The following is a 21,330-nucleotide window of genomic DNA, read 5'->3' on the forward strand; positions in this document are numbered from 1 at the left end:
AAGCACATAGGCAGACAGAACTGTTTTGCATAACTTTATGGCAAGCCAATAGTTAACAATTGCATTGAAGTAAACTGGAAAACAAATAAGAAATCTAAGTATAGATACAAACTTTAAAATAAAATCCAAAAACAATACCATGTATAAGAAGGAAAGGATGCTTATGGCTGACAGAGTGATCATTAGTTGAAAAGAACATATCTGGCTGGGTGCGGTGGCTCACGCCTGTAATCCTAGCTCTCTGGGAGGCTGAGGCCGGTGGATTGCTCAAGGTCAGGAGTTGAAGAACAGCCTAAGCAAGAGCGAGACCCCGTCTCTACTATAAATAGAAAGAAATTAATTGGCCAACAAATATATATAGGAAAAATTAGCCGGGCATGGTGGCACATGCCTGTAGTCCCAGCTACTCGGGAGGCTGAGGCAGGATCGCTTGAGCTCAGGAGATTGAGGTTGCTGTGAGCTAGACTGACGCCACGGTACTCACTCTAGCCTGGGCAACAGAGTGAGACTCTGTCTCGAAAGAAAGAAAGGAAAGAGAGAGAGAGAGAGAGAGAGAGAGAGAAAGAGAGAGAGAAACAGAGAAAGAGAAACAGAGAAAGAGAGAAACAGAGAAAGAGAGAGAGAGAGAGAGAAAGAGAAACAGAGAAAGAAAGAGAGAGAGAAAGAGGGAAAGAGAGAGAGAAAGAGGGAAAGAGAGAGAGGAAGAAAGAGAGAGAGAAAGAGAGAGAAAGAAAGAAAGAGAGAAAGAGAGAGAGAAAGAAAGAGAGAGAGAAAGAAAGAAAGAGAGAAAGAGAGAGAGAGAGAAAGAAAGAAAAAGAGAGAGAGAGAAAGAAAGAAAGAGAGAAAGAAAAAGAGAGAGAAAGAAAGAGAGAAAGAAAGAGAAAGAAAGAAAGAAAGAAAGAGAGAGAAAGAAAGAGAGAGAGAGAAAGACAGAGAGAAAGAAAGAGAGAGAGAGAGAAAGAAAGAGAGAAAGAGAGAAAGAGAGAAAGAGAGAAAGAAAGAAAGAAAGAAAGAAAGAAAGAAAGAAAGAAAGAAAGAAAGAAAGAAAGAAAGAAAGAAAGAACAGAACATATCATAAAGAAAAGTTTTCATATTCGTCCAGGAAAACTCAGAGTAGTTAAATTCCACATGGAGTCAATCAGATATGTGCTTGGAAATTATCACATCATTGTTTTCTGGACTGAAATAGACTGCAGAAATTTTTACATTTAGAAAGAAACTGTAAGGCATGTGTCATATTCTACAAAATGTTTGCTGATTGGTATATTCCTTAAAATCTCATACTGAACTTAAAAGTGAGTTACCAGGCTCTGAGGAGGATAGGAGTTGATAACAGCGGAGCTTCGGGTCCCTGGTGCTATCTGATTATTGTGGTGCGAATTTGTGAAGACAAGGGCTTGGCCAAAGCCCTGCTGTTGGGAAGTTTCGAAGGAGTTGACGCCTGAGGCTTGACCAGGAGGAACAGACTTCTGGAGCAAGGCTACCACATCAATGCTAAGCAAAAAAAAAAAGCAAATGAGGAACGAGTCAAAAGCAAATCTTACCAACAAATGAATTTGAGAAGTGAATCAAATAAATTGACACTAAAAATCATCTAAGTGAGGAGAACCTTTGGATAATAGGGTTTCAGGAAGCAAAAGAGAGGGCATCAATCAAAAAACAAAGTATATGAAGCTACAAAGAGTGAAGCAGGGGCCGGCCCGGTGGCTCACGCCTGTAATCCTAGCACTCTGGGAGGCCGAGGCGGGCGGATTGCTCAAGGTCAGGAGTTCGAAACCAGCCTGAGCAAGACCCCGTCTCTACCAAAAATAGAAATAAATTAATTGACCAACTAAAAATATATATACAAAAAATTAGCCGGGCATGGTGGCGCATGCCTGTAGTCCCAGCTACTCGGGAGGCTGAGGCAGTAGGATCGCTGAGCCCCGGAGATTGAGGTTGCTGTGAGCCAGGCTGACGCCACGGCACTCACTCTAGCCTGGGCAACAAAGTGAGACTCTGTCTCAAAAAAAAAAAAAAAAAAGAGTGAAGCAGGGCTTTGCAGAGAAGAGAAATGAAAAGGGGTAATGAGAAATTTTCACAGAAATGACATGAAGACTGATTAGAAAACCTGGAGAAATAAAGTAAACTTAAATAATTTGCTAGAGTTTGGCTCATTTTGTTTAGAATATTTTATCCTATTTATTACTTGGAACCAGAGTTTCTAGTAGATCCATATTTTAGGGAATGAAGATCTCAGCCAAGGTAAACAATTCAATAAGTTTCGCATTTATCTTAAATATTCATACATGTTCTGTATCCCATCCCATAAATTTATGTTTATGTATGTATACACCAAATAATTTCCTATCTTAAATACTCAGGAATAGATTCACATTTATGAATATATAAATATGCTACTATAATAATAATATGTGTATATTAACAAATACACCATTTAGCTAGAACTCTTTTAATGTCCCCAGAAGGACATTAAATTCCAATTTGAGAAGCATGAACTAAAACCTGAAAGCGTAAGGAATAGATCATGCTCCAGGTAAAGACTACCTGAAATGAATGAGCTTCTAACTTCCAATACAAACTCTTCTCTAAACTTACCTAGTATGGTAGAATAGCCAGAAAGATACATGGAATTTCCGAACATGATAATACACTCCATTAAACAGATTCAAAGGCCAGTTCCCATTAGTTCAACTAACTGAAACTTTCACCATGAGAATGAGATAGGCAGATTCTAGGAGAATTCCAGACTCACTTCTGATACACAGCAAACTTCCTAGCCCTGAGTTAATCTCCTTAAATACTGCCACTCTCACACTCCCATAGTCAAAGTTGAATTTCCAGACTAGTATTTTGGACTCCAAGATAACGTTCTAGTTTATAATATCCTAATGTCAGGAATACAAATCCAGGGTAGCTGTATTACATATGACCAATCACAAATGTTTATTACTACCAATAGGCCAGGCACGGTGGCTCACGCCTGTAATCCTAGCACTCTGGGAGGCTGAGGCGGGTGGATTGATCCAGGTCAGGAGTTCGAAACTAGCCTGAGCAAGAGTGAGACCCCGTCTCTACTATAAATAGAAAGAGATTAATTGGCCAACTAATATATATAGAAAAAAATTAGCCAGGCATGGCAGCGCATGCCTGTATTCCCAGCTACTTGGGAGGCTGAAGCAGGAGGATTGCTTGAGCCCAGGAGTTTGAGGTTGCTGTGAGCTAGGCTGACACCACGGCACTTGCTCTAGCCTGGGCAAGAAAGTGAGACTCTGTCTCAAAAAAAAAAAAAAAAAAAAAAAGAAAGCATTTCGAGCATTGTGAACAGCATGAACATGAAACAAAATAATTGTGTTTTGTTGAAGAATCGTGCATATGTAATAGTTAGACGCAGTTATTTCATGGTAAGGTGTGAAGATAGACAGGGGCTGGATTGAGCAGAGCCTTTTTTTTTTTTTTTTTTTTTTTTAAGTGAGAAAGTGTCTCACTTTGTTGCCCAGACTGGAATGGAATGGCACAATCACAGCTGACTGCAGCTTCAAACTCCTGGGCACAAGTGATCCTGTCTCACCCTCCCAAGTAGCTAGGACTACAGGTGCATGCCACTGCGCCCAGCTAATTTTTAAAAATTATTTTGGTAGAGACACAGTCTTACTATGTTACCTGGGCTGGTGTGAGCTAGGCTGATGCCACGGAACTCACTCTAGCCTATGCAACAAAGCGAGACTCTGTCTCAAAAAAAAAAAAAAAAAAAGAAATTAATTGGCCAACTAAAATATACAGAAAAAATTAACCAGGTATAGTGGCACATGCCTGTAGTCCCAGCTACTTGGGAGGCTGAGGCAGAAGGATCGCTTGAGCCCAGGAATTTGGGATTGCTGTGAGCTAGGCTAATGCCATGGCACTCTAGCCCGGGCAACAGAGTGACACTATGTCTCAAAAAAAAGAAAAAAGGAAAAAAAATGTTTATTACTACCAATAAACAGAGCAAGTTCACATGTCTAAAATAACAGTACTGCAGGCGGAACAAGATGGCAGACGAGAAACACCGCCAGACAGAGTGTCTCTGTAAAAAAGACAGTTTCTAGAAGAAATTAGAAGAAAGAAGCAGGCAGACGAGCATACATCAGCTGAAGGAGGGGTACTGGAGACTGGAAGCAGAGACCTCCGAGTAGCCTAGAGACCAGCGGCAAGGGTAGGTAGGTGGAGCAATTAACTTTCCTCTCCCTTGCATCTGGGACTGCTGGTGTGCTCCTCAGCAGGTGGAGAGACCTGCGGACACCAGGCCAGAGACGGCACCGCCAGTGAGCGGTAAGCCTGTAGCAGACACAGCACCAGGCTCCCAACTCCCTTAGGGCACCTCCCCGTGCACAGACCCAAGATCACTATATAATGGTGAAGGGTACAGTTCAACAACAAGACACAATTCTAAATATATATGCACCCAACCTTAGTGCACCCAGATTCATAAAGCAAACTCTACTTGATCTAAACTAATGGATAAACAACACCACCATAATAGTCACAGACTTTAACACCCCACTGACAGCACAGGACACATCCTCCAAACAAAAAATCAACAAAGAAATAATGGACGTAAGTGGAACTCTAGAACAAACGGGCCTGACTGATGTTTACAGGACATTCTACCCCCAAACCACTGAATATACGTTCTTCTCATCAGCTCATGGGTCATTCTCTAACACTGATCATATCCTAGGACACAAAGCATGTCTCAAACAATTTTAAAAATAGAAATTATACCATGAATCTTTACAGATCACAATGGAATAAAAGTTGAAATCAACCCTAACAGGAACTCTCATTTTTACACAAAGTCATGGAAACTAAACAACCTAATGCTGAATGACCACTTCATAAACAAGGAAATCAAGATGGAAATTAAAAGATTCTTTGAACTAAATGACAAAGGAGACACAAGTTATCAAAACCTGTAGGACACAGCTAAAGTAGTCCTGAGAGGAAAGTTTATTTCCATAAATTCCTGTATCCAAAAGTCTAAAAGCTCACAAATAGACAACATAATGAATCATCTCAAAGAGCTAGAATAACAGACCAACCCCAAACCCAGCAGAAGTGAAATCATTAAGATCAAATCAAAACTAAACGATAGTGACAACAGGGAAACCATACAGAAGATTAACAAAACAAAAAGTTGGTTCTTTAAAAAAATAAACATCTTCTGACAGCGCTTTATTGAAAAAAAAAAAGAAGGCCGGGCGTGGTGGCTCACGCCTGTAATCCTAGCACTTTGGGAGGCCGAGGCGGGTGGATTGCTCAAGGTCAGGAGTTCGAAACCAGCCTGAGCGAGACCCTGTCTCTACCAAAAATAGAAATAAATTAATTGACCAACTAAAAATATATATACAAAAAAAAAAAAAAATTAGCCGGTACCTGCTGACTTTCTTCAGGAAAAAAAAAAAAAAATTAGCCGGGCATGGTGGCGCATGCCTGTAGTCCCAGCTACTCCGGAGGCTGAGGCAGTAGGATCGCTGAGTCCCGGAGATTGAGGTTGCTGTGAGCCAGGCTGACGCCACGGCACTCACTCTAGCCTGGGCAACAAAGTGAGACTCTGTCTCAAAAAAAAAAAAAAAAAAAAGAAAAAAAAAAAGAAAAAAATAAACAAAATTGACACACCTTTGGCTAGACTAATGAAAAGCAGAAAAGAAAAATCTCTAATAAGCTCCATCAGGAACAATAAGGGAGAAATTATAATGAATGCCACAGAGATACAAGATATAATTCATGAATACTACAAAAACCTCTATGCACACAAACTGGAAAATGTGGAGGAAATGGACAATTTCTTAGTAACAAACAGCCTGTCTTAGGCTCAACCAGGAAGAAATACAATTCCTGAACAGACCAATATCAAACACTGAAATTGAAACGGCAATAAAAAACCTTCCTAAAAAGAAAAGTCTTGACGGAGTCCCGCCTCGGCCGCCGGCCCCAGCGGATTCTTGGCCCTCATGTATTTCCTGATGTACAAAGTAAAAGCTTATCGAACGTGAAAAAAAAAAAAAAAAAAAAAAAAAAAAAAGAAAAGTCTTGGGCCGGGCGCGGTGGCTCACGCCTGTAATCCTAGCTCTCTGGGAGGCGGATTGCTCAAGGTCAGGAGTTCAAAACCAGCCTGAGCAAGAGCGAGACCCCGTCTCTACTATAAATAGAAAGAAATTAATTGGCCAACTGATATATATATAAAAAATTAGCCGGGCATGGTGGCACATGCCTGTAGTCCCAGCTACTCGGGAGGCTGAGGCAGAAGGATTGCTTGAGCCCAGGAGTTTGAGGTTGCTGTGAGCTAGCCTGACACCATGACACTCACTCTAGCCCGGACAACAAAGCGAGACTCTGTCTCAAAAAAAAAAAAAGAAAAGTCTTGGACCAGATGGTTACCACACCTACAAGGAAGAACTGGTGGTAGGGGGGAAAATGGGCATTTATTGAAACCTTAAAATCTGTACCCCCATAATATGCCAAAATAAAAAAATATATATATAGAAAAAAAAAAAGAACTGGTGCCTTGCATGCAGAAATTATTCCACAACATCGAGAAGGATGGAATCCTCCCCAACACATTTTATGAAGTGAACATAACCCTGATACCAAAACCAGGAAAGGGCCGGGTGTGGTGGCACACGCCTGTAATCCTAGCACTCTGAGAGGCCGAGGCGGGCGGATTGCTCGAGGTCAGGAGTTCTAAACCAGCCTGAGCAACAGCGAGACCCCGTCTCTACTATAAATAGAAAGAAATTAATTGGCCAACTAATATATATATAGAAAAAATTAGCTGGGCATGGTGCCGCATGCCTGTAGTCCAAACTACTCTGGAGGCTGAGGCAGCAGGATTGCTTGAGCCCAGGAGTTTGAGGTTGCTGTGAGCTAGGCTGACGCCACAGCACTCAGACTAACCTGGGCAACAAAGCGAGACTCTGTCTCAAAAAAAGAAAAAGAAACAATGGTGATATAGCACCTCTTGTATATTCCTGGATAGAGCTGAAACCCATTCTACTAAATGAAGTATCTCAAGAATGGAAAAACAGGCTGGTCCGATGGTAGTGGGTTATCAGAATTTATTAACATTATTAGTGTCGCTAAAGTTGGTATTCACTCCCCCACTGCTAAATTGGACTGGCTTTAAAAACAAAACAAAACAAAAGAATGGAAAAACAATACATGTACTCACCAGCAAATTGGTATTAACAGATCAACACCTAAGTGGACATATAGGAATAACATTTACCAGGTGTCGGGGAGGTGGGAGGAGGAGATGGGTATTCATGGAGGAGGGGGGGCATGGGTAATACATGCAACCTTAACACTTGTACCCCCATAATTCACTAAAATAAAAAAAATAAAAACAACAGTACTGCACTATCTTCTGAAGAATAAATATAAGAGCCACTAAAAAGTCAAATTAATTGTTTTTTTAAAAGAATGAAAAATGTTGCAAATCCACTACCTATACTAGGGGAACAAATGAAAAATAATACTAGAAAATTCATTCATAAATACAATAGAGAAGGTACATGTATTTAACAAGAAATTCACAAAATAATATATTGTGAGATATAACCATTAATCATTTTTATTTCTTTATAATGAAGTCTCATAACCATCTCATTTATCATGAGAGTGAGCATATCAGGTTCTAAACTGTCTTCATTTCTAAGGTGTCATACATATCCAGGCTTTCATTTTTCTAAATCATTGCATTTGAAAAGCATTTTCAAAGGTAGTTAGAGGCCGGGCGCTGTGGCTCACGCCTGTAATCCTAGCTCTTGGGAGGCCGAGGCGGGCGGATTGCTCAAGGTCAGGAGTTCAAAACCAGCCTGAGCAAGAGCGAGACCCCGTCTCTACTATAAATAGAAAGAAATTAATTGGCCAACTGATATATATATAAAAAATTAGCCGGGCATGGTGGCGCATGCCTGTAGTCCCAGCTACCCGGGAGGCTGAGGCAGAAGGATCACTCAAACCCAGGAGTTTGAGGTTGCTGTGAGCTAGGACGCCACGGCACTCACTCTAGCCTGGGCAACAAAGCTGAGACTCTGTCTCAAAAAAAAAAAAAAAAAAAAAAAAAAAAAGGTAGTTAGAGTTACTGTGAAAACTAGACTATAAATAAATGCTACTCAGTAATTCAGATCAGTGCACATTCTAAGAATCTTGCTGTTACTCCAAATCTCCTTTTCTGTAATCTAGTAGATTTAAACTAGTAGAGCCCAAATAAAATAATTCTATATTAGCTTTAGAAGATGTAAACAAATGGTATTACATGAAGAAACTAAATGATAGAATGTATTACAGTTCATTGTCAAAAAAATAGGACAACAAAAGGGAAAAGAGCAACCATTAAATAGGTTTAACATAATAATCCCTGCAACAAGTGCTAACAAATCACAAAATTAATTGCTATTTTCTTTCATCACTGGATACAATTAGGAAGTGATTGAAGCTCTGTCAGCACACTAAGTACAGGTAAAATAAAGCTTAATCTTAGATAAAAAGGAAAAAAACAGAAAGACACCCCAAGATAAAAATACTTTTCCAAAGACAAAAACTTTCAATTATGCTTTAATATAATAAATACAAGATGGCAAACAGTGATTACCTTTGCCCCGGTGTCATGTGATTTTCTGCAGGAACAGATGAGGCAGTGAAGACCTTTGTTTCAGAAAGCTGTGTGGGAGGTTTCAAAGAAAAAATTTTTAATCTTATTCTGTATAATATAAAACCAAAACAGCAGGGCACAGTGGCTCAAGTCTGTAATCTCAACACTCTGGGGGGCTGAGGCAGGAGAATCGCTTGAGCCCAGAAGTTAAATACCAGTGTGTACAACAGAGAGAGATCCCATCTCTACAAAAAAACTTTTTTTTTTTTTTTTTTTTTTTTTGTTGAGACAGAGTCTCACTCTGTTGCCCAGGCTACAGTGAGTGCCGTGGCGTCAGCCTCGCTCACAGCAACCTCAACTCCTGGGCTCAAGTAATCCTACTGCCTCAGCCTCCCAAGTCGCTGTGACTACAGGCATGTGCCACCATGCCCGGCTAATTTTTTCTATATATATATTAGTTGGCCGATTAATTTCTTTCTATTTATAGTAGAGACGGGGTCTTGCTCTTGCTCAGGCTGGTTTCAAACTCCTGACCTCGAGCAATCTGCCCGCCTCAGCCTCCCAGAGTGCTAGGATTAAAGGCGTGAGCCACCGCGCCCAGCCAAAAAACAAACAAACAAACAAACATTTTTTAAATACCCAAGAGAGATGGTGCTTGCCTGCAGTCCTAGCCACACGGGAGGCTAGGGTGGAAGGGAGGACTGCTTAAGCCCAGGAGTTACAATGAGCTATGATCATTCTACTGCACTGCAGCCTAGGAAACAGAGTAAGACCCCTAATCTTTTAAAAAAAATTTTTTTTTCAGTCCTACATGACACTGGTCATTTTTAAGTGAATACTTTTTAAAAACCCAACTCTCTAAGAACCTTGCTAGGGTACATGCCAGAAAAGAAGCCAAGATGAGATAAGATGTCTCAGGCTTTCTTCCATGCACAGATGCCCACACCATAAACCAAAAGGAAGACGGATGTGGTCTCACACCAAACACTTACATCTTCAGTCCAGTCTTCTGTTGTCCACTCTTCGACAGAATTCTTCCAGGCCCCTAATGGGAAATGACAACAATCATAATCCAAGTTTACATCACAAAGTCAAATACCATCAGAGTGTAAGGGATTCCTTTTTTGCACAATGTAAGAAAAAGTGTCAGACACCCCATTAGCAATTTAGTTTATAATCCAAGAACTATGAGGTTATTAATCTCTTCTCCATTAAATCATAATGTTCTCAAATGCAACCCGTCTAGTACTGCCTGCATAAACTCAAATCAATGTCTCAAAAATAACTTTGCTTCAATGTAGAGCGTATCTCCAAACTATTCTGCTATGAGTAAAAAAATATGGGCACAGCATAAATACATTTAACAGCAAGTTAATTTTAAAACAAAACAAATTTCATTTGAAGACAAATTTGCCTTAGATCCGCAATATTACAGGTGGATTGCTGAATTGAAATTTAGACAAGCAAGCACCCTTTTTATAAAATATCAGCTCTACTACACAGTTCCCTAATAGGTCATCTAGCAAAGTTTATCTCATTAAGTTGGCTGCTGTAAGTCCTGAGAAGCAGGTAACATGATATACAAGAATAGTTCTTACAGAATTATCACCCACAGAACATTTGAGTGCTATAAAGCAGTGGTCCCCAACCTTTTTGGCACAAGGGACTATTTTGATAGAAGACAATTTTTCCACAGAGTGGGAGGTGGGGATGGTGGTTTTGAGATGATTCAAGCATGTTACATTTACTGTGCACTTTAGTAATTATTATTACACTGTAATATATAATGAAATAATTATACAACTCACCACAGGTTGGGGACCCCTGCTTTAAAGAAATGTAGTGGTATTCAAAAATGTTAACTTAGTATGTTCAAATCCTGTATAAGTACAAGCCCATATTTGAAGCAGGCTTAAAAACACATACTCATAGAATTTTTTTTTTTTTTTTTGAGACAGAGTCTCACTTTGTTGCCCAGGCTAGAGTGAGTGCCATGGCATCAGCCTAGCTCACAGCAACCTCAAACTCCTGGGCTCAAGCAATCCTTCTGCCTCAGCCTCCCAAATAGCTGGGACTACAGGCATGCACCACCATGCCCAGCTAATTTTTTCTTTATATATTAGTTGGCCAATTAATTTATTTTTATTTATAATAGAGACGGGGTCTCGCTCTTGTTCAGGCTGTTCTCGAACTCCTGACCTGGAGCAATCCGCCTGCCTTGGCCTCCCAGAGTGCTAGGATTACGGATTACAGGCGTGAGCCACCACACCCGACCGAAAATGTTTTTAAACACATTAATGATAACCACATCCAAAATTCTGGGATTTTGGATATGTTTTCAGTTCAGTCATTAGAAGAAAGGACTTAAGCATCTGATAAGCAAAATCCCATTCCTCTCCAAAAGTTTCCGTGTGTACTAGGAAAAGGGAAAAGGAAGAGGGCACAGTCTTGAGAAAAAAGAAGGCAGGTGACCAGGTCTAACTTCCTTAGAATCATGTTAACCTAATAACCAGCTTGCTCATAAATAATGGTTGTTTCCTAGGAAGAGTCCTTATCTATGGAATGCTTTTGACAGCATGTCCTTGATTTAGGACTGGGATGGCTCTCTGTAAAATGTTATATAAGTTATGCTAATACATGGGTATGAAATGAAGAAGTTTCAAAACTGAAAACATTTCCTGCTGTGTGACAAACTGACATGTCACCTGTAGACCTCCATCTATTTTTTTTTGAGACATAGTCTCACTTTTTTGCCCAGGCTAGAGTGAGTTCCGTGGCCTCATCCTAGCTCACAGAAACCTCAATCTCCTGGGCTGACATGGCCTCATCCTAGCTCACAGAAACCTCAATCTCCTGGGCTGAAGCCATCCTGCTGCCTCAGCCTCTCAAGTAGCTGGGACTACAGGCATGCGCCACCATGTTCAGCCAATTTTTTGTATATATATTTTTAGTTGGCCAATTAATTTCTTTCTATTTATAGTAGAGACGGGGTCTTGCTCTTGCTCAGGCTGGTTTCAAACTCCTGATTTTGAGCGATCCGCCCACCTCGACCTCCCAGAGTGCTAGGATTACAGGCATGAGCCACCACACCTGGCCTCTATCTATTACTCTGAACCACAGACTGTATGTGTTGCAGGAAGGAAAACCATGGCTAGAAGCAATGGAGATCCCAGACCTTCTTCCCTGCTTCTTCTGTGCCTCTTGATTGCTAGTATCCTTGAATTATTAGTAAAATTTGATATTAAGAAACACTGATTCCACATGTTCTGGTTAACAAAAAAAAAAAAAAAAAAAGAAACACTGACAATCTGATCCTTTGTGTTGACTTACTCATCATACCTTTAAATGGTTTCCATAATTGCTCCAGAACTGTCATAAAACAAATATAATTTCTGTACATGTATAACATATCTTTGAATTAAGATATTTTCTTAAACAAAGGTAGAAAAAAGTAATAGTTCAATTGCAAAACACAAGTTGCAACTAGACCAGTAGAAAATCAGTAATGGAAGCTTATTCTCTAGAAAACTGCACAAAGCCCTTAGAAAACACATTGTACACAAAGCTAGATGAATCTAAGGTGATCCATCCACCTCCACTTCACTCTTACCATTCTTCTATAGTATGACTTTCTTAAAGTAAAAGTATTAATACAAAATCTCCAATCCTTTTTTTTTTTTGAGAGAGAGAGTCAGTCTCACTCTGTTGCACCAGACCGAGTGCCATGGCGTCAGCCTAGCTCACAGCAACCTCAAACTCCTGGGCTCAAGCGATCCTCCTGCCTCAGCCTCCCAAGTAGCTGGGACTACAGGCATGTGCCACCATGCCCAGCTAATTTTTTCTACATATTTTTAGTTGGCCAATTAGTTTCGTTCTATTTTTTTAGTAGAGACGTGGTCTCACTCTTGCTCAACCTGGTTTCAAACTCCTGACCTTGACTGATCCACCTGCTTCGGATTCCCAGAGTGCTAGGATTACAGGCGTGAGCCACCGCACCCAGCTCTCCAATCTTTTCTCTAAGTATAATTTCACTAAGTGTAGTTTTATATGCTCATAAATGGACTCATGTGAAAGATGTCTGTCTTACAGTACAGTGTCTTACTACCACCCTATCAGCCCTACCCTGTACTCATGCTCTCATATTTCATCACAAAAAATAGCACTCCAATCTAAAAATTTGCAATTTCTACTCAAAAACTAAGGCTAAACCTAAGCAATTTTGTGAAGACTGTAACCAAGAAATGGAAAACAATTTCATGAGCTCAAAAGTCAATCCTAGTGGGGGGGGGCATTTATTGAAACCTTAAAATTTGTACCCCCATAATATGCCGAAATTAGCAAAAAAAAAAAATTAATCCTAAAACTCACACCTTTGTGACATTATAATAGGAAACAATTATAATTAAGATTATAATAGGAAATAATTTATGCTGAGATTTTCCACAAAAACTGTTCATCCAAAGTCACCAACTAATCGATACTGGCTTTAACGCCAGTGTATATGTTAGGCACAATGCTAAGTATCATTAGAAAGATAATTTAAATGTTTCGGCCAGGCACAGTGGCTCATGCCTATAATCCTAGCACTCTGGGAGGTGGGCAGATCATTTGAGCTCAGGAGTTCAAGATCAGCCTGAGCAAGAGTGAGACCCTGTCTCTACCAAAAACAACAACAACCAAAAAAACCCAACAAACAAACAAACCACACACCAGCCAGGCATAGTGGCATGCTCCTATGGCCCCAGCTACTTGGGAGCATGAGGCCAGAGGATCACTTAAGCCCAAGAGTTGGAGGTTGTAATGAGCTATGCTAATGGCACTACACTCTAGCCTGGGCAACAGAGCAAGAGACTGTCTAAAAAACAGAACAAAACAAAATTTTTAAAATAATTTATGATTTTATAAATAAAATCTCAATAGCCAATTTATATAATCATGAATAAATCTGCTGAATAACTCCATGCAAATAAACAAAAAATATTTATCCATGAATTTCAGAAAATAAAGGATCCCAAAACAGGAGCACCTTGTTTTGGGAGAAAAATAAAGAAAAACACCTACAGAAACAATGTTGCTAAAACCTACTCATCTGGTGAAATGTTAGCATCCACCATGAGCAATGGTAAGTATTTTCAGTAAAAAATCTCCTATGAAATTCTACATATTTGTGAACATTGCAAAAGAAGTGTGTAGGATCTGTGCTGATTTATGCATATTACCTCTCAGAGTGCACAAGGAAAATCAAATCCCTTGTCATCAACAATGTTTGTGAGAGACTTTGGAGGTAAAAACCAACTAAGAGTTGAGAGTAGGACAGTAGCCTGTTTTTCTTTGTCTTCCATCCACTTAATCTTTGTATGACAACATAAACTCTTAATAGCTAAAATATTTAAAATCCATCTCTGACAAAAACAGAACACTTACCAGCAGTTCCCTCAGCAGCACCATTCTGCACAGCTTCTGAAACTACCAGTTTTGTCCCACACCCATTTGTAGTTGTAGAATCTGAATAATCCGCAGGGTTAAATGTACTGGGGTATAAAATATAGAAAGAATAAAGACAAATGAAGCAACACCAAAGTCACAAAATTAACTGTACATGATATTCCTCCAAACAAGCACAGTCCCTACTAGTAGTCACTGTAAAATACTCTTCTGCCCTTACAACGTGGATGCAGATCTTAAAAGCCATAGGTTGATTAGGGACTTCCATACTCTTTTGTATGACGGCCTTATTTTCCTAAAATACTGTCTTCTGCATTCTAAAGCAGACATGGAAACCTAGAATCTTTCAAGACAGGATAAGAGCTCTAACAGAAAACTAAGGCACAAATAAGCAACAAGCTTTTTCTTCCCATGTCAGAATGCAAGTTTGGCTTTGAGCCTTGTACAAAAGAATTACATGCTCCTTTATGTACAGAAACATTGGATATTGATAACAAGAAAGCATTTTGTTCAGCATCTCTATTTTCATTAAAATTCTAAACTAAGCACTAATAAGGAATCATGATTCAGAGGTCTAAGATGGGCCAAAATAAATGCTACCTTTAAAAGTTTCAAAAGCAAATATGAAGCAAACATAAAAATCCACAGAACAGTTTAAAGCTAATGGGTAGGCTTATATCTTTCAGTGTTTCTGCCAGTTTCCTCTGTGTTTTCATCTCTCTTTTTTCCACAGGCAGAAAATAGAAATGGTAGGAGGCACCACCATCTCTAGAAGGCACTGACTCCAAGAGTGCTGCCCTGAAGCCAGAGAGCAAGAAGGGATTTTCCTTGAGCCAAGTCCCTTCCTTCACTACATGTTTTCCTTAAGATGTCTTAAAAACTTAACTGTTTCTAAAAATCCAGGTGGAGTTAGTATTTTAGAAGCAAACAAAAAGTAAAAGAATACTCAGAAATAAGGAATAAACTATTGATTTCAGCAACTATGTAGTATGTTCATCACTCACTATTACAGATTAGGAAAAACTTACCACTTTTACATAAGTAAGCATTGCATTTACTTAGTATTCAGGGAAAACTGCTGGATTTACCAACATAGCTATTATGCAGTGGTTTCCAACTAGGGGTGATTTTGCACCCCCCACCTCAGGGAACATTTAGCTAAATCTGTAGGCATTTTGATTGTCACAGTATCAGAAGAGGTGCTACTGGCACCTAGTAGGGAGAGAATAGGGATGTTGCAAAACATCCTACAATGCACAGGACACCCCACCACGTTTATAAAGTATCATCAAATCCAAAATGTTAATAATGTCCAGGCTACAAACCCTGCTCTAAAGCTTACTGAAAGATCACTTTTAATTAGACTATTTCACTTGTTAGTTAAATCTTTTTAAGTGTACAAAACATCTGACCCACCAGGATAAGTAAATTAGGTATAGGATAAAATAAGGGAAACTAGAATAATAACTAGAGAAGAAAATAACTACAAAAATAAGATGGCTGTCACTTACCCCATGCCTTGGGTTGAGAACCTTCCTGCCCCTCTCCCTCTGCCATGTCCAAATCCTAAATAAACAAATAAATAAATATATACCGGTGTCCTGCACAATTAGACATCTTTCAACTTCTTCATCCTATACTCATTACTCAAACAATATTACCAACAGCAGCACCAACATTCCCATCTGGCACCCAATTTGTTGGTCCCTGCTGACACAATTACCTACCCAGTTAGTGACTTCAAAGGCTAGAAAAGCTGAACACTTTTATAACCCACATCATGAAAAAAAAAAAAAAAGAAAAAAGAAAAAACAAAGGCTAGAAAAGGATTCAATTCTGCTTGTATAATATTCGAGGTATTTGAGAGTTTAACATTGGCAGGTTACATTGTAAGTCTGCATCTTTTATTTGTTTATTTAATTTTTTTGAGACAGAGTCTCACTCCATTGCCCAGGGTAGCGTGCCATGGTGTCAGCCTAGCTCACAGCAACCTCAAACTTCTGGGGCTCCAACAATCCTCCTGCCTCAGCCTCCCAAGTAGCTGGGACTACAGGCATGTGCCACCATACCCAGCTAATTTTTTTCTATATATATTTTTAGTTGTCCAGCTAATTTCTTTCTATGTTTTTTTTTTTTCTTTTGAGACAGAGTCTCGCTTTGTTGCCCAGGCTAGAGTGAGTGCCGTGGCGTCAGCCTAGCTCACTCCTGGGCTCGAGTGATCCTACTGCCTCAGCCTCCCGGGTAGCTGGGACTACAGGCATGCGCCACCATGCCCGGCTAATTTTTTTTTTTATATATATATCAGTTGGCCAATTAATTTCTTTCTATTTATAGTAGAGACGGGGTCTCGCTCTTGCTCAGGCTGGTTTTGAACTCCTGACCTTGAGCAATCCGCCCGCCTCGGCCTCCCAAGAGCTAGGATCTATGTATTTTTTTAATGGAGATGGGGTCTTGCTCTTGCTTAGGCTGGTCTCGAACCCCCGAGCTCAAACAATCCACCTGCCGTGGCCTCCCAGAGTGCTAGGATTACAGGCGTGAGCCACCGCACCTGGCGAGTCTGCATCTTTTAAAATCAGGTAGAGCAAATGCCATGACATTATAAGCCACTACTATTAAAGATATTGAGAACCAGAAAGAAAGAAACTGCAAAGTAAGCTGAAGGCACTGTTAAACTTGTTTTTAATGCCAGGATTTTGATCAATGACCAAAATGGCAGCAAGCGTGAGAACAAGCAAGCAGAGAAATTTTTGTTTAGCACCTCTCCACTTTCTCCTCATTAAAATCCAAAACTGAGTATCAAAGGCCTAAACTTACGAGCAAAAACTATAAAACTGTTAGAGGAGACCAGGTGCGGTAGCTCACGCCTGTAATCCTAAGCACTCTGGGAGGCTGAGAGAGGAGGATCATTTGAGCTCAACAGTTTGAGACCAGCCTGATCAAAAGCAAGACCCCGTTTCTACTAAAAATATAGAAATAAATTAGCCAGACAACTAAAAATATATAGAAAAAATTAGCCGGGCATGGTGGCGCATGCCTGTAGTCCCAGCTACTTGGGAGCCTGAGGCAGGAGGATCGCTTGAGCCCAGGAGTTAGAGGTTGCTGTGAGCTAGGCTGACGCCATGGCACTCTAGCCCCGGCAACAGTGTGAGACTCTGACTCAAAAAAATAAAAAAATAAAAAGAGTTTTAGTTTTGCAAGATGAAATAAGTTCTTAGTAACACTGAACTGTACAATTAAAACTGGTTAAGATGGTAAATTGTATCTTATGTGTATTTTACCACAATTTTAAAAAATATATATATTTTTAAAACAACCCAAACTGAACACCTAAAACAATCATGATTTAGAGGTATACTAAGAGACAAAAACTAGATGGTGGGATGAGAAGAAGAAAGGAGTTCCTGTGGCTACAGAAGTGACCATTTCTGCATAAATGTGGAACTCCCCATACCTTTCAAATGGGTAAAAATATTAATTTCTTCTTTTATTATTTTAAACAGCTGTCTTAGGCACAGAATCACTAAGACTATCAGTTTTTCTTCACTTTTATGGAACCAAGGTTTTCCACAGCTAAATAACTATGAAGTATACTTGATGAACCGAACTAAAGCCTAGGCAGTAATAATCACAATGATCGAATACTAAAAGGAACTATAATATACCTTAAGCAAAACAATGTCCAAATTGCCCTTATCCTGAACTTCCTCACTCCTAACACCTGATTCAATAAAACTGTTAATAAATGACATGTTTCCACTAAAAACCAAAGCAATAAAATCATCACATAGATGACAAATGATACAGTTTATATTACTTTGAATGCTTCATTTTACCTTGTTTTTTATCATGTATATAGCTGACTTAATAGTTCGATTTAAACTTAAAACCTTTAACTATAAAAAAAAAAGCAGGCCGGGCGCTGTGGCTCACGCCTGTAATCCTAGCTCTTGGGAGGCCGAGGCGGGCGGATTGCTCAAGGTCAGGAGTTCAAAACCAGCCTGAGCAAGAGCGAGACCCCGTCTCTACTATAAACAGAAAGAAATTAATTGGCCAACTGATATATATATATAAAAAATTAGCCGGGCATGGTGGCGCATGCCTGTAGTCCCAGCTACTCGGGAGGCTGAGGCAGAAGGATCACTCAAGCCCAGGAGTTTGAGGTTGCTGTGAGCTAGGCTGACGCCACGGCACTCACTCTAGCCTGGACAACAAAGCGAGACTCTGTCTCAAAAAAAAAAAAAAAAAAAAAAAAAAGGCAGCATATTCGTGCAATGAAATATTATTTGGCCAGGAAAAGGAATAAAGTACTGATACATGCTACATGGATTAATGTTTTAAACATTAGGCTAAGGCCGGGAGCAGTGGCTCACGCCTGTAATCCTAACACTCTGGAAGGCCAGGCAGGCAGATTGCTTGAAGTCAGGAGTTTGAAACCAGTCTGAGCAAGAGCGAGACCCCGTCTCTACTATAAATAGAAAGAAATTAATTGGCCAACTAAAAACATATAGACAAAATTAGCCGGTCTGGTGGCACATGCCTGTAGTCCCAGTTACTCGGGAGGCTGAGACAGCAGGATTGCTTGAGCCCAGGAGTTTGAGGTTGCTGTGAGCTAGGCTGATGCCACGGCACTCACTCTAGCCTGGGCAACAAAGGAAGACTCTGTCTCAAAAAAATAAAAAATAAATAAATGAATGAAATCATGTCATTTGCAGCAACATGGATGGAACAGGAGGGCATTATGTTAAGTGAAATAAACCAGACACAGAAAAAGAAATGTCACCTGTACTAATTCCCATGTGGGAGCTTTAAAAGTTAATCTCATGAAGATAGAGAGCAGAATGATAATTACCAGAGGCTAGGAAGGTGGTGGGATGTAGGGGGCAGTGGGGAAGATAACGGGAAGAAAGGTTTGTTAATGGGTACAAATAGACAAAAAGTTCTAATGTTCAATAGCAAGGTTGGGTGACTATAATTAAGAATGTATTGTACGTTTCAAAATAGCTACATGGAAGGCCTTGAAATGGTCTCAAGACATAGAAATGATAAATGCTTGAGGTGATAGATATTCTAAACAGCCTGACTTGATCCTTAGGTATTATCTATGTATGTTAACAAAATATTCACATGTACCCAAAATGTATAATTATGTATCAATAAAAAAATTTAAGGTAAAATTGCAATCAATTCCATTTTCTTCACCTTTAAGAGGAAAAAAAAAGCAGAAAAAGCTACTTTTCATTTCCACAGCCACCTCAACCTTCAGCAACGAGCACCCTGATCAGTCAGCACCCAGTAAATATTAAGGCAAGACCCTTCACCAGCAAAAAGACATTCACTGAAGATTCAGCTGATCATTAGCATTTTTTAGCAATAAAAGTATTTTTAATTAAGTTTTAAACAATCACACTATATTCTAAGCATAATACAATTATAATTTGTCAGATAAAAATAATATTAATAAAAATTTTTAAAGCCATATCATACTGGTAAGACACATCTGTTAAACTACAACATAGGTAATTTCTTTCTTTTTAAACAGGGTCTCGCTCTCTTGCCCAGGCTGGAATACAGTGGCATCACCACTCACTGCAACTTCAAACACCTAGGCTCAAGAGATCCTACCCCCTGAGCCTCCTGAGGAGCTGGGACTATATATAGGCATCCGCCACCACACTTGGCTAATTTTTTTTAGGGGGGTGGGGAGGAGGGAGAAATGGGGGTCTCACTATGTTGTTCAGGCTGGTATCGAACACCTGGCCTCAAGTAATCCTCCCACCTCAGACTGTCAAAGTGCTGGGATTACAGGCATAATAAGCCACCACACTCGGTCCTAACATAGGTGAACTGAATAATGACTTCTAGTAACAGCTTTCAAATTATTCATGAAAAGGGCTTTCTAAGCTTATCTGAAAACAATCAACAGGTTTCTTCAAAACTATTAATATAAACAGTTCATTCACAGGCATCAGGAAACAAATGAGATTTTAGAAGACCAATCATTCTTTCATAGCACACTGTCATTCCTAGTCAGAGCCCAGCAAAACCACCACCTGTTTCTTCCCTCTGAAAGCATTTCCTCCCTTCTGATTATGGCTTACCTCTACCTCGGGCTCGCTTGCCACGATCTGAAGGTTTGTCCCCTTGATTGCTATCAATTCCATTTTCTTCACCTCTAACTAAGAGGGAAAAAAAAGCAGAAAAATTTCCTTTTCATTTGTAAATCTCTTGGACATAAGCTTACCAGATACCTATTAAAACAAAGGAATAAGTGACAAAAAAAAAAAATACCCTAAAAACTGGCTAAAATTTAAACTGAGTTCAGAAGTAGCAAGAACAAAAGTGGCTAAAAACTGAATGATAGCACATCATGCTTAATTCACAAGTGAACCTTCTAAAAAGAAATTAAAATAAAATATCGATTTTTTTTCTCTTATATAGATAAGCCCTCCTAAACTTAAAAGTTTTTCTCAAAAAAGCACCTTCATTATGCATCTGTGTAATACATCACAGAATTTGCTCAGAAGTTAAGTTCAAAGTCTGGAAAGGCACAGAATAGCAAACTAGTAATACCAAAGAAACACTGAATTATTAGAAAAATCAAAATGTTAGAGAAGAGTTTTCCTAGGATGCTGTCCAGAAAATGCCAGCAGAATCTTATTTTTTCCTGATCCCTATATTGGCATTACATTAATGACTCAATGTAATATAGAAATTTTATGAGAGATATCGGCATGTTTTGCCCCCTCATCTGTTTAAGGGCTTAATTCACGTAAGTTCTCAGTAAGCCTTTCCTTCGAAATCCACTTAAATTTGTCAAATATGGGCCCATAATTCTCATCTCACCTTCTGCCTTTGTTTTTCCCCATACCATAGTTTCTAAATAACATCATTAAAATATTATATTAATATAAAATATTTTACTTCTCTTTTACACCATTACATCCCACTCTACCTTCATTAAAAATTGTTTTAGTAGTGCAAAGATTTTTATCTGCTTTAATCACTGCTGTATGCCTAGGAAGTTTCCACTACATAGCAGGTACTCAAAATGAGCTAGCAAAAGTCTCTAAGGTGATATGTCAAATATTTGCTTTATTCATTCATAACTTAGCTACTTTGATGTTTTTTCTGTTTTGAGACAGAGTCTCATTCTCTTACCCAGGCTAGAGTGCCGTGGCATCAGCCTAGCTCACAGCAACCTCAAACTCCTGGGGCTCAAGCAATCCTTCTGCCTCAGCCTCCCAAGTAGC

General features: G+C 39.5%; 1 protein-coding gene and 1 non-coding gene across 3 annotated transcripts in view; both read right to left on the minus strand.

Annotated features, from left to right (window-relative positions):
• The window catches only part of UBAP2 (ubiquitin associated protein 2), an 82,288-nt gene that overhangs the window by 29,366 nt on the left and 31,592 nt on the right, over window positions 1-21,330 (minus strand). For both annotated transcript variants that reach the window (XM_076008805.1, XM_012770151.3), the window contains exons 6-11: window positions 20,179-20,256; window positions 15,592-15,646; window positions 14,060-14,166; window positions 9,628-9,680; window positions 8,636-8,703; window positions 1,305-1,494 (exon numbers count right to left, since the gene is read on the minus strand). In XM_076008805.1, the coding sequence (XP_075864920.1) occupies window positions 1,305-1,494; window positions 8,636-8,703; window positions 9,628-9,680; window positions 14,060-14,166; window positions 15,592-15,646; window positions 20,179-20,256 (551 nt within the window). The remainder of the gene's footprint in view (window positions 1-1,304; window positions 1,495-8,635; window positions 8,704-9,627; window positions 9,681-14,059; window positions 14,167-15,591; window positions 15,647-20,178; window positions 20,257-21,330) is intronic.
• Window positions 1,097-1,181, minus strand: LOC142874744 (small nucleolar RNA SNORD121A). Its single transcript, XR_012922377.1, has one exon. It is a non-coding gene; the product is annotated as a small nucleolar RNA SNORD121A (small nucleolar RNA).

This window comes from Microcebus murinus, chromosome 12 (assembly GCF_040939455.1).
Source record: "Microcebus murinus isolate Inina chromosome 12, M.murinus_Inina_mat1.0, whole genome shotgun sequence".
Taxonomy (NCBI): domain Eukaryota; kingdom Metazoa; phylum Chordata; class Mammalia; order Primates; family Cheirogaleidae; genus Microcebus; species Microcebus murinus.